The sequence below is a fragment of the Heloderma suspectum genome, chromosome 7 (assembly GCF_057233095.1).
Source record: "Heloderma suspectum isolate Gila_16-S chromosome 7, 16-S_ref, whole genome shotgun sequence".
Lineage (NCBI taxonomy): Eukaryota > Metazoa > Chordata > Lepidosauria > Squamata > Helodermatidae > Heloderma > Heloderma suspectum.
The window spans coordinates 68,796,086-68,809,707 of NC_139464.1; the positions used below are offsets into that span (position 1 = coordinate 68,796,086).

Below are 13,622 nucleotides of genomic sequence, written 5' to 3' on the forward strand. Positions count from 1 at the left end.
CCCCTCATCCAGCATTCTGTTCCCACAGGGGCCAACCAGTTGTCTATGGGAAGCCCACAAGCAGGACATGAGCGCAATCGCCCCCTCCCGCTCATGTCCCCCAGCAACTGGCATACAGAGGCAAACCAATACCTGTGTGGTTACTTGAAAGGATTCCCTCTTCTTACGGGTCTGTGGATGATGGGAGCAAGAATTTCCATATGTGCTTTTGCATTGAAATATAATTAATGGTTCTGTTGTACTTCAAGAAATAAATAATAATGAAAAATGTAAAGAAATGTAATGAAAAATCTGTTCTACTATACTGTCTGTCTCTTTCTCACACACACACAACACACACACACAACACATACTCCACATGGGGAAAAATAAGCAAAATGCACAAGACAAATGCTGAGATCATTACTGGGAGAAATAATTCCACTGAAAGGTAGTGTTAATTCAAACAATCATAGCTGCACTGAGAATAGCACAGAGATATGGAAACGGTACCATGGAGATATGGGAATGTTATTAGATTTGAGTAGTGCAATGGTACTAAGAGGACAGGATAGAAATCTCTGTATACTTAAGATTAATAACTAAATAAATATCAGGCTGGTTTAACAGCTCAAGTCACTGAACTGTTTGCAGCACTATGCACCATAAGATGTCAGGAAAAAACTCACATCAATATTGCAGATCAGCTTTTGTGAGTATTTGAATGGCACTGCCCAAGAACCTTCCACATACATTGCATGGCTCATGCAAATGCCGTGCCTGCATGAGGCCTTAAATGTAAATATCAGCAGCTAAGTACAACACATAAATTGGCTTTAAAGATGCAACCCAGTTCCATTCAAGAAAATGGAGGTTTTGATGTTAAGTTGAATAGAAAGTGGATCATACTTTACTTAAACAGAGGTGTCTGCTCTAGACTTTCTCACTCTTGCAGCTTTGCTTAAGATCCGTTAAGATGGGCCTTCATCCATACAAATAATACCAAATATGTTATTTAAAAAACGTTTGTCTGTAGTCAAATCTGTCCTTGTTACACTTACTTACTTGATTTCCAGTGAAATTTTTACATTGAGAGGTGTGTGTTTGTTAAGGGGAACAATGTAACTATAGTTTCCAGACCTGAAACAATAAAAAGTGACAACAGCATCTGATACTTTGAAATTCCAGATAAATATCAATAAGAGTGAAGACATTTGTGAAATTCATGAAAATATATCTGGCACATTAGTAAGCCAATCAGCTATTGGAATGGGGATAAATGATGCACTATAGCCTGACCTGAAGCACAATAGTAAATTTGTCAGCTGTTTGAATGGGAAAATGGTGATAAGAACATAAGAAGAGCCATGATGGATCAAACCAAAGGCCTATGCACTCTAGCATTCTGTTCCCAAAGTGGTCAACCAGCTGCCTGTGGGAAGCCCACGACATGAGTGCAATAGTGCCCTCCCACTCTTGTTCCCCAGCAATTGGTATACAGAGACATATATTCCCACTGACACTGGAGGTAATACATAGCCATCTTTACAACCCATTAATAGCCTTATCCTCCATGAATTTGTCTAAACCCCCTGTAACAGGCAAGTATGTGGAGAGCTGAGATCAGATGGAGAGCTGGGATCAGAATGGAATGTTGGGAGGAGCTAATGGCATTTGGAGAAGGTCAGTTGGAAGGAAGACAGGGCAATTAATTAGAAGGTCAAGGAAGCAGAAAATGGAGTCCGGATGGAGAGATGATGAGAGGAATTAAGGGCCAGAGTTAGGGCTTTTCTACATGAGGCATTTATCATGCACTCATCATTCCATACTCATGATTGTTTATGGGCTTTTTAGGCAACGTTGTGACCCTCCAGTTTTGTTTCTGTGTCTAACCAGCATTTTTGTTGAGGGTTTTTTGTTTGTTTTTAGAGCAGGGAAAATGCAGCATTTAATGCTGAAAGCAAAAGAAAGTGCAATTTCCTCATATGTATTTCCACTATTCCGCTGTGCCACAGTGCCACGTAGAGGTTATATAGCAGAAAAGCAGGAAAGGAAACACGCCTTGTCCAGTTGGATCTCAATTCTGCCACAAAACCAAAAGCAGATATGGCCAATTAACAGCCGCGTGTAGAAAGGCTCCTAGTTGAGTTCATTAGTGAATAAAATCAGACAGGTTTTGAATGAGCCAAGAGGGAGAGAAGCTATTTAAATCAGAGATGTGGTGTTAAGTTTTTAGAACCATTATTATTATTATTATTATTATTATTATTATTAGGTTATTGTTTATTCTAAACATTGATCTGTTAAATAAATGTATGTTGATACTGTGTTTATGCAGTAGAGTGTGCAGTTTTATTGCAGATTCACTTGCATTGTGTCATTTTTATTGTTATGTTTATTGTTGCTTTGATGCCATTGCATTTTATGTTCGCTGCTTTGAGACTTCTGTGGAAAGTGCTATATAAATTTTATTAACAACAATAACAACAACAATAACAATAAATTTTAAATTACTTTCTGGTCTGGGTGGATTTGAAGATTGGTGTATCTCACCCCACGTGCTAAGGGTCTAAAGAGGAGAGTTCTACTGCTCTCTATAAATCAGTAGATGGTGGCAGCTGGTGTTGGGACAAGTCTGGAGTTAGTGACCTCTAGGGACCAGGGCCTTATAGCAGACCCCTAGTTTACATCACACACCCTTTAAAGCCATCCAAGTTGGTGGCTGTCACGACATGTGATGAACAGTAGTCTAGTCGTATAGCAAAAGGAAGCTGGCCAGCCACTTGAATCAAAGATACTATTGAACAATAACCTGCACTGAGTGGAATAGTGAGCCAATCTGTTGTTGGAATGGAGAACTGCAATGAGCAATAGCATTTCTCTGTGTACAACAGCCAACAGCCTATTGTGATTTAGTTAGGATCTGAACTAAAATGCAAAACAACCATTTGTAAAACCTGGCCATTCCAAAATTACAGATCCACTTGTGTAAATAAGTTTCCCATGCATACAATGGCACTTTTTGGTTAGATGAAAATATTTACAGAAATAGTTGAGGAGGAACTGGAGAGAAACTATTCTGGCCCAGACACGACAGCCAGTTACCTATAGGTTAAGGTAGGACCTACTGACAGCACATCTCTTGGTTTTCCAGAATTGCTTAGCATAACCCTAAGCCCAGTTCAACATATTAAGGCTCTGTGCTCCTGCATCAAAGGAGACATGACAAAACTATTTTACTCACCCGCACTGTAGGTTTTTTCTGCAATAGCGATGGTCTATTTTTTGCTGCGTCTCCAAGATTTGCATAGATCTGATTGTTGTATCAATCACTAAAAACAGACAGAATCATCCCCCTACCTTAGTTATTTCCAAAGCAGAGAGGTTTGGCATGATGGACACATTTTTTAAATTGAAAAACGTATGTGAAAAGCACTGCTAATGATTGTCGTAGCAACTGGCTTTCTGTGAGAAAGTTGTGGTACAGTATTGGGACATGGCTTTTCTTGATGATGATCCCTGCCATGGTTTGGACTCCTCAGGTTGCCACATCCACAAATGCTGTGGTAGAGACAGCAGTGGGATATTCAAAATAGCTGCAACGTTGTCTAGAATATCTCCTCACAGATCTTTTCAATTGCTGCTTAACTATAGTGACTTTGCCTTACAGTTTTTTCACAGGAGAAATTGTTTGTATAAAACAGCCTTCTCAGGAAAATGGTCAAGAGTTACTACATCAGGCTATATACTCGCCTTCAGGAGTTTCTCTGATATTGTAACCAATTTTCCCCACATTTCATTCAAATTACACCACACGTGAAAACAATGCAATATAGTCACCACATGACAATGTTGCCATTTCAGAAATATATGAATAAATCACATCACAGAAAAACACCAGGTGTAACCACAAGGATCAGCCAGTTTAACCTCCTGCTTTGAGCAGAAAGTCGCCATATGCCTTTAGTGTCCCAGAGTGTTAGTGTTCATAATAGAGTTTTGCAATGTACAATTACCAACACACACACACACACCCCACACACAGAAGTAGTAAATTGAGAGCTATAACAGTAAATAGGTAAGAAATGGGTGAGATATTAAGGGCGCATGCTGGCTGGGGAATGCTAGGAGTTGTGGGACATGTTTCTGTCTAAACATGCATAGGATTGCACCCTAAAAACACAATCTTATCCATATCCAAGGTAAAGGTGTCCCCAGCCAGTCGTGTCCGACTCTAGGGTGCGGTGCTCATCCCCGTTTCAAAGCCGAAGAGCCAGCGCTGTCTGAAGACGCTTCCGTGGTCATGTGGCTGGCATGACTGAACACTGAGGTGCACGGAGCGCTGTTACCTTTCCCACCGAAGCGGCACCTGTTTATCTACTTGCAATTTCTTGCTTTCGAACTGCTAGGTTGGCAGGAGCTGGGACTGAAGATGGGAGCTCACTCCGTCACGCAGCACTCGGGTCTCGAACTGCTGTCCTGCCAACCTTCCAGTCTGCAGTTCAGCGTCTTAACCACTACGCCACTGCGGCCCCTCCATATCTATTCAGAAGCAAATCCCATTGAGTTCAATGGGGCTTACTGTTAAGTAAGCGGAGATAAAGGAGTACATCCCATTGATCACAGTGAGATGTACTTTTGAATAAATGCATGTAGAATTTTGCTGCAATATTCTTTTCTTCACCTACAGTACAGGTGAGCAACTTGGGGGGGTCTGGAGGCCATTTTCACACACACACACACACACACACACCCCATGGGCTGCACTCCTGCCGCTGCCATGCTGCTGAATTCAGCAGCAAAAAAAAGTGATTTTTTTCAGCGACAAACCACTACAGAAAGCTAAAACAGCCAAATTTCGCTTGAAAACCTTCCATAGCAGTTTGCCGCCAAAAGTCAGTACCAAACTGCCAATTTGTTTACTGCCACTATGAATTTGGGGGGCAGCAGCAGAGGTGGTGGGTGGGGGTCACTTGGTGCCCACAGTCTTTGTGTTGCCCACCCATGATTTTTCCAAATTGGTGCTATTTTGATAAATTGATTTTTGTAGTAGAGACAGTAGAAATGCTGGGAGCGGGGAGAGGGAAGGGAGAGCCATATATGCCTGCCTTGACTTCCTTGGAGAAAAGTTAGGATATAAATATAAGAAATAGGGTGGCCAGATGCAAAAGAGGCCAGGGCTTTAATAGTTGTGTGGAGGAGAGAAATTCAACATGACAAGCTACACCCTCTTCTATCTACACAGCTATATAACCTGTTCTCCTTTATATCTGACCACCCTATTTAATATATTTATATCGTGCCTTTCCTCCAAGGAGCTCAAGTTCCATTAAAGCCAATAGAGGCTTTGATGCTGACTTGAATAGAAAGTGAATCATACTTTAATTCAATCAAAGAAACTAATCTTTGAGTTTCTGTTCTGCCTTTCTTGCTTACTTGATTGATTGATTGCATTTATATCCCACCATTTTTTCCTCTTGCAAGGAACCCAAGGCGGTTTACATTATCCTCCTCCTCTCCATTTTATCCTCACAACAACAACCCTGTGAGGTAGGCTGGGCTGAGAGTCTGTGATGGGCCCAAAGTCACCCAGTGAGCTCCTATGGCCAAGTGGGGACTAGAACTCAGATCTCCTGTGTCCCTGTCCAGCACTCTCACCACTACACCACACTGGCTGTCTTGCTTAAGAACTGTCAAGAGCTGACATAGCCTTCACCCAGTGGAGGTACAGATGCACTTTGGATAGCTCCTTAGAGTTCTGACTGGTTCTGACTGAAACCTGGAGCCAATTCACGACCCCACTGACATCGGAGTCACCAGCTTCCACTGCCTTCATCCATACATGTAGCACGAGGTATGTATGCATTTAGTATTTAGCATTAGGGTAGCATCTGGCCACCCTAATGCTAAAATAATAATTTAAAATGACACTGGACAGGCATGGGCAGATCTGGAGCAGAATCAGCAACAATATTTTATAAGAGCTCTGGAAATGCCCTAACCCCAGTGCCAGCTTGTCTGGCAAAAGGGAGGGCCATTGCGGGCGGGTGGGGTGAGAAGAGCAGCTGCTGCCTATTGGGTGCCACCCCATGGCACCACCGGGCAGGGGAGGGGTCGGCAGAGCCCTCTTAAACTCTGCGCCCCCTCCCAAACCAACGCTCTCGCTGCTCCCTCCCGCCCTTCCTTAAGCAGTGTGGGTTTTTACCGGTTGCCCTTTTGGGGGCCATGTAGGAATTTTTGGCTCACAGTTCAATTGGCCTTTTACTGTGTGTCTTTTTGCCTAATTCACACTGTTATTGGGGCTGGGGTGCGTCCGGTAGGCGAATATGGTCCAACCTCTTATAGGTCACGTTTCAGTTGGTGGCTAGGACAGGCAAAAGCGGAAAGAGATTAGGGATGGTGTGCATGCAGAGGCACCTTATGGTGACAGGTGACGCCTGAGGCCCCCCAAACGGGTTGTGTGGCTCGGTGGGGGGATAAGGGTTGCCTGGGAGACCAACTCTCCTCACTCACCCAGGTGTTGTGCAGCACCGGGTTGGGGGTGACAGGGGAAGGTCTACCTCCCCCAGAAGGGGCAGTCCAGAGGGGTGGCGAGATCGATGCCACCCCTCAGGCTGGGTGTGTTTTCGCCCAAGAAGTGCCAGCTAGTCGCTGGCACAGTCAGCTGCCCGTCCTGGGTACCCCTTTGCAGATAGTGTCAATAAATGTGGACCAATTTTCAAACCAAGCCTTGTTGTTGGACTCTTCTTTTACCCATTTCTGCTTGCAAAACACACACATAATCTACTTCATTCATAGGGAAGAAGGTTTTTTTAAAAAGAAAATTTAAAGTACTATCAGAATGGCTGCGCAATTGTATATTCCGGGTACAGTGAGAGACACAGAGCGAGTGAGCTGAGTTTGGGGCTCTGAGAACTGTAAACGTACTTGGGAGTAAGATCTGATGTGGAGCAGTGGAATTTGTGGTTACAGTGCTTTAAAGTGAGCCTGCCCACTTATGCTCAGTTTGTGTATTTGCCAAGAAATGCAAGTACTGCAAAACTCCAGGAAGTCTCTGTGACCTCCCTCTGAAGGGAATCAAACCTAGGTTACAGGTGGGCCCCTGGAACTTGTCACTGCTCAAAGAAGTAGGTGGGCATAACAGGTTTTGGCCCCAGTACATAACATGAAGGTCCTGCATCAGCCTCTCAACATGAGTACTGAGCCCAAAATATACATTTTGATGGTAGCAGGAATTTCTTTGTATAAAATGGGGAAAGAGTAATTTCTCTTTATGTGGCAACAGCGCAAGTGAGAAAAACTAACTCCTCCTCCGCTCGTGCCAGCATGACACAGGAATATTTCTATTTGTTTATAAATTTATTATGTTGATATTTGAACTTTCTTCAAAAGCACCATACATAGTCCCTCCCTACAGTTTTAATTTTCACAACAACCCTGTGAAGTAGGTTAGGCTAAAAGAGAGAGAGAGAGAGAGAGAGAGAGAGAGAGACTGGCCAAAGGTGACCCAATGAGTTTCATATGGTTCTGAACCTGGGTCTCTGCAATCTAGAGCCCCACACTGTAATCACTATACCACACTGGCTCTTTTAAGAGTACTTCTGCTACTTCACCATAGATTGAAACAAGAAAAAAGTATACATTGAAATAGTGCAGCATGGAGCTCCCCTATACTGGTGCCACTGTGTCCCTATGCAGACAACAGCTGCCCATGAAGAAACTGCTCGACCTTAGTTGTTTTTCTCCAGGCCTTTAAAACCAAGACTGGATAGCTTCAATAGCACTGTGTTGTCCTAGCTTTAGAGCCAGGATGTGCACCTAAAATAGTTTTACATGGAAAAGATGTTCAGGTACATATCAGCTGGAAGGCAACAGGCTCAATAGTGGTAAGAGGAAACAGAAGAAAAGGCACAGCAAAGCAAGTGGGGTAACTGCCAACTTGGGAGAACTGGGTTCTATTACCCACTCGGCCATAAAGTTCACTGGGTGAGTCTGGGCCAGTCACTGACTCTCAGCCTAACCTACCTCACAGGGCTGTTGTGAGGATAAAATAGAGGATTGTGTGTACACTGCCTTGGGCTCCTTGGAGGAAAGGCAGGATATAAATGTAACAAATAAAATAAATAAATTTACAAAGCAAGTCAAATATATTTCTTTGAAATTATTGCTACAAGTAAGTTATAATGGACCCCCCCTATACTTAATACTTGTACAAGCTTTCCTAGCAAAGAGGTATATATGCACACAACTTCCCTAAACCAGATCAACAGAAATTTTAAAACAGAGGTGGGCAACCAGCACCGCCCAGCCCAATTTCAAAAGCCCTCTGCAAGTATCAATTCAGAACTGCCCCTCCTCTGTCAGCCCATTGGTGAGGATGGAGGGGGGGGGGAAGGAAGTGTCAGAAAGAAAGGGAAAAGGGAGGTGGCAGAAAATGAGAGAGAGAGAATTTTGGAATTTGTCTTTTTTTTTAAATGTTTTAACTGTTTTAACCTGGTGTTTTATTCTTTTACCTTTGTTGTTCACTGCTCAAGATCTTCTGATGTGAAGCAGTGTATAAATATTGTAAGTAAGTAAATAAAGGCGCAATCCTATGCATGTTTAGACAGAGAAAAGGCCTACTACTCCCAGCATGTCCCAGCCAGCCATGCCAGCCCCCTTCCGATTACTCCTGAGGGAACACTGCTCTCAACAACAACAGGTTCCCCACTCCTGATATAAAGTAATAAAAGTGCTTTTGAAGGATTTTATTTTTGAAGGGGACAAAACTCACAGTCATTTCCAAGGTCAGGCTTCTCAATCCAGTTTTGTTCTGATAGCCCTTTCCTGTTGTTTCCTGGGGGGGGGGGGAAATGGTATTTATTGCCTTGTAGAGGACCTTCACATATTGAAATGATTGTATGATTAAAAAAAAATACTCAACAGATAGCAAAATGAGGTTCTACAGTATATGACTTCTCCTAGAATGTCAATCAAGTACTGGTGTGAAGGATATTTGTGGATAAATATTCTAACTACAGTTCAGTTTTATGAAAAGGTACTTTTTCATTCCCTAAAGGTCCTGGCCAGTTTTTCAAGGACTGTATTATCACGATAGGTTATCATAATAAAAAGAAAGACTGCCTTTAAAATGTGCAAAGTTATATTGAGGGTTGGGAAAATCCTTCTTCAGGTGTTTTCAAGTAAAAGCAAGATACACTACCAAGTATTCTGAACTTAGGGTGCTTCTAAGTGGAGAGCTCCTAGCACTACCAATGACAAGGTATTGTGCATCTCTTTTGCCTTATCCTCCTTAACAGGTTTTCTGCAATAAGAAAAAAGATGGAAGAAGCAGTGGGGGTTTACAAGAGAAAGATGGCATCTTCCAGTCCCCCCTGTGAAATTCTGTGAATGAGATAGGGTGATGGCGTGATAAACGCCTCGCCTGCAGGCCCCTTTAGAATAGTGGATTGATAACTCTGGGTCAGTTCACATCATCTTTTTCAGCTATTTGTCTCCACATTATCATCACTGGGCATGATAATTACAATTACATAGAGATCTCTTTCCACAATTATAGTGACTCTTAAGACTTAAAAAAAAACAAACCCAACTTCGCCACAATTTTGGAAATGCTGCTGAGGGCGTTCATCCTTCTTTTGAGCAGTAGCAACATTCAAGATTTAACTCACTCTCTTCCTTTGCCTTCATCTGTGGATAACTTCGATTTTTTCCTACTGTCTGATGAATTGGACAGCAGTAAGTTTTGTGACAAGGTAAAATGCCACAGAAATTCACTTCAGGAGTGATGTCGGGTGGTTTTGTGTTTGAAGACATTGTGTTGTATCTGGTCACTACAACAGAAGAAATCTATCAGTTAACACTCAAAAACATCTGTTCAACAAAATCAAATTCTGTGTCAAGATATTCTAATTTTACAACTTGAAAGATTATACTGTTCCTCCCACACACACACACTGCTTTTTGCACTAACCAGCCTGATGAGAAGTTCTGGAGAACTCAAAAACTTGAACATTTTTGTGGAATTTTGGTTAGTCCTAATAAAGATATTGCTCAACTGTGGATTTTAGGGTTTTTTTTCTCATGGACCAGCACAGCTGTCTTTGCTGCTGCTGCTGTTTCTTCTTCTTCTTCTTCTTCTTCTTCTTCTTCTTCTTCTTCTTCTTCTTCTTCTTCTTCTTCTTCTTCTTCACCACAAATTACTCAGGTTTGCATAGATTTGCTTATTTTCAATAATAATTTATTCCGCTTCTGGTTTCCAGCGGGAGGTGCAATGCACTATAGAAGTGCTGAAATCCCACACCCTAACAACTGGGAGTTCTGTCCCACACTTTGGGCTTCAAAAATTTTACCTAGCATTGCCCATAGCTGCTCCAGATGGAGAAGTCCTGGTGCTAAGTATCAGAAGGCACTGTGCAGCTATTCCATCTTTTCTTCCTTAACAGATTTGCTGTAGTAAGAAAAAAAAGATGGAAGAAGCAATGGGAAAACATGGGAGAATTACAAGGGGATAACAATGGCATCTGGGCCCCCCTTAAAATTATGTGAATGAGGCAGGCCAATCACACAATAAAAGCCTCATCTGGAAGCAACCCATTTGTTTTTAAGTATACGTTTTCAGTCATAAGGACTAAAGCCATGGGCTTTTAAAAAGACAAAAAAGTGAAAGCTATGATTTTGAGGATGTAGAATTCTGTGCCAGCTACCAAATTCCATGTCTGCATGGTACACTTTTAGATTTACCAATAATATTCTCTATCTCTGTTGACATTTTTCAGCCTCAGATAACAGCTTACAGAGCAGTACCTGTCAGAGTGGTGGCTGGAGGGAGTGTTATCGGACTTGTCGAATTGCTAGGGAAAGGGTAATAAAATAAGATTAGCAAATAAAAACAGGTGGACATTATTCCAATGCAATAGCACCACGGATATATAAGCTACAGGTGCACTGCCTCTCTCAGCCCAAAAGCTGAATTCCATTTCAAAGAAGCTGTCTAGGGCCACACTCCAGTAGTGCATGGGGCCAAAGACCCCTTCCCCCCCACACACCATATTTTGGCTTAAAACTCTTGCTGTCAGTAACTAAGCCTTAGGGAAGACATTTCAACCTTTTAGAATGGGAAACAATGCACAAAAGCCAGGGAACCACTAAATAATTGGTGGTTGGAGCAGTGGAGGCTGGTGGCTCTGATGTCAGTGGGGCGGTGAATCTGCTCCAGATTTCAGTCAGAACCAGTCAGAACTCTAAAGGAGCTATCCAAGGTGCTTCTGCAGAAGCACCTGGTTCTGATTGAAACCAGGAGCAGATTCACCACCCCACTGATATTGGAGCCACCAGCCTCCACTGGGTTGGAGGAAAGGGGGTGGGCCCAGGGGAAGGAGGCGTGGCCTCCTGGGGAACTCTGAGGGGCCAGATTGCGACTGCCAGATGGCCAGATTTGGCCCCCAGGCCTGATGTTCTCCCTCCTTGATATAAGCGTATTCAAGGGTCCCAGGCCTGCACCAAGTCTGTAAGGCAAGGGCACAGGAAAGAGCAGCACCAGCTGCCCAAGAATGGAACCTCATCCTCTTGGAGGTTTGCTGGTCATCTTACTGCCTGACATGTTCCAACATTACATTCAATACTGACATGCTTTAAATACGCTGCCACGATCTGACCAGAGCATTTGGAACAGGAAAGAATTAAAGTCCAAATGAGCAACAGATCCATTACTTGCCTGTGTTCGGAAAGGACAACATCTTCTTCTAGTATGCTAAGTACATAAAGGGTGGCTATCGTCACAGCACTGTAATGAGACAGTAATTTCATAGACCAATATCTCTCATCATATACAAAGAGAATGCAGAAGAAACAGAAAGGCTCCCAGTTAAGGTGGTGCAGCTAGATGATTTTAGACCCTGATCTTAAGGGGGGGAGGGGGCTTTAGGCAACTTTGTGTATGATTTCAGCTGTGAAGCACACAACTAACGTTTCTCTTCTCCCAGCACCCAACCACCATTCCATGCTTTTCTCCACCTGCTTCTACATTCCCTATATATTAGAATGTTTGTCAACCCTGATTAAAATAATAATAATAATAATAATAATAATAATAATACTCAGAGCATGTGCAGTTTTGCATTTTAAGCTCACTTAAATCATAGTGCCATCATGACTACATGGAGTTTTCTTCTGCTGCCCTCATCATCTGCCGCTCTCTGGGGGGTGATTAGGGGGTCCCTAAGGTATGGGGACAACTGCCGACTTATTTTTTTATGAATTTTTCCACATTTTAAAATCCCTATAGGCTGGGAAAAACCTTTTTGTCTGAATGCCTCTTTGTGGCCCCATCCACATGTGTTCTTTTGAGGCTCCTGCAAGACATCTGCTGACCTGATTCTGATGACCCCTAGTAGTACAAGGGAATTTGTGGACACAAATGATGGTCTCCATGCTTCCTAAACAAATCCCACTCATAAGAGCATAAGAAGAGTGATGCCAGATCAGACCAAAGGTCTACCTAGGCCAGCATTCTGTTTCCCCACAGTGGCCAACCAGATGTCTTCCGGAGATCCACAAGAGGGACATGAAGCAATAGGCCTCCACCCCTCTCAGAAATACCACAGAATTCAAGAGGACCACATGCTGAGGCTCCAAACCAGAAACACAGGAGCATAGGAAGCTCCCAGACAGGATGATGCCCTTGTCTTCAAATACCTCCATCCTGTTCTTAAAAGCACCTTAAGGGTCCTCCGTTATCATTCATCTAAACCAGTCTTTACAATTAGGATCAAAGAAAGTTTGTTTTTAAAAAGTTAGTTGGAGTAACAAAACGTATATAAACATATTTTAAGAAATTATATTTTCTTCCATATAAGTGATATCATGGTGTGTGTGTTTTAGAGTTTTACATGAGGGTGCTCATATAAAAAAAAAATCAGCATCATCTAGCTCAGCATCCCTCAATCTAGCACCTTCTAGAGGTTTTGGACTACATTTGGAGGGCCCCTGGTTAAGGAAGGCTGATCTGGTTAAGATGCTTGTCTTACCAGAGTGCCATAACAGCAACCAAAGCAAATACAGTTAACTTGAAAATCCTGGACCTGGTCCATGACTGGTTTTTCACTGGAAAACACACCTAAGGGAAAAGGAAGGAATGTGGGCTCAGTCCAGAGATGTCTGCATGAAACAGAAACTGTGCATCTCCAGTACCACACACAATACTTCTATGGAAAGACATGACCTTGTTTCTGCCTAGAAGGGTGGTGGATGGGCCTTCCCTCACCGGAGGTCTTCAAACAGAAGATAGACATCCATCTGTTGGGGATGCTTTAGCTCTGGATTTCCTACAGGAGGTCTACCACTGCTCCACGAGCAGGACATGAAAGCAATAGCCCCCTCTCTCTCTCTCTCTCTGAAATACCACAGAATTCAAGAGAACCTAACCACACAGGGCCAATGCTGAGATGTCTATTTAACTCTTGCATTAAGGGCGCAATCCTATCTAGATAGACGGCCACCTCCGAACTCGGAGGCGACTGCCTATCCAAAGCAAGGCAGGAGAAGCACAGGGGGATCATTCCCTCCATGCCTCTCCAGCCCTGCTATTTCTGCAAGACAGCCGATTTCGGCTGTCTAGCTGGGGGGGGGGCGAGTGGGAGAGG

General features: G+C 43.0%; 1 protein-coding gene across 4 annotated transcripts in view; it reads right to left on the minus strand.

Annotated features, from left to right (window-relative positions):
- The window catches only part of MYRFL (myelin regulatory factor like), a 69,935-nt gene that overhangs the window by 3,722 nt on the left and 52,591 nt on the right, over window positions 1-13,622 (minus strand). For all 4 annotated transcript variants that reach the window (XM_084810505.1, XM_084810504.1, XM_084810503.1 and 1 more), the window contains 8 exons: window positions 13,008-13,096; window positions 11,696-11,764; window positions 10,786-10,832; window positions 9,651-9,812; window positions 8,753-8,815; window positions 3,224-3,311; window positions 1,045-1,119; window positions 133-241 (listed from right to left, as the gene is read on the minus strand). In XM_084810505.1, coding sequence (XP_084666631.1) covers window positions 133-241; window positions 1,045-1,119; window positions 3,224-3,311; window positions 8,753-8,815; window positions 9,651-9,812; window positions 10,786-10,832; window positions 11,696-11,764; window positions 13,008-13,096 — 702 coding nt within the window. The remainder of the gene's footprint in view (window positions 1-132; window positions 242-1,044; window positions 1,120-3,223; window positions 3,312-8,752; window positions 8,816-9,650; window positions 9,813-10,785; window positions 10,833-11,695; window positions 11,765-13,007; window positions 13,097-13,622) is intronic.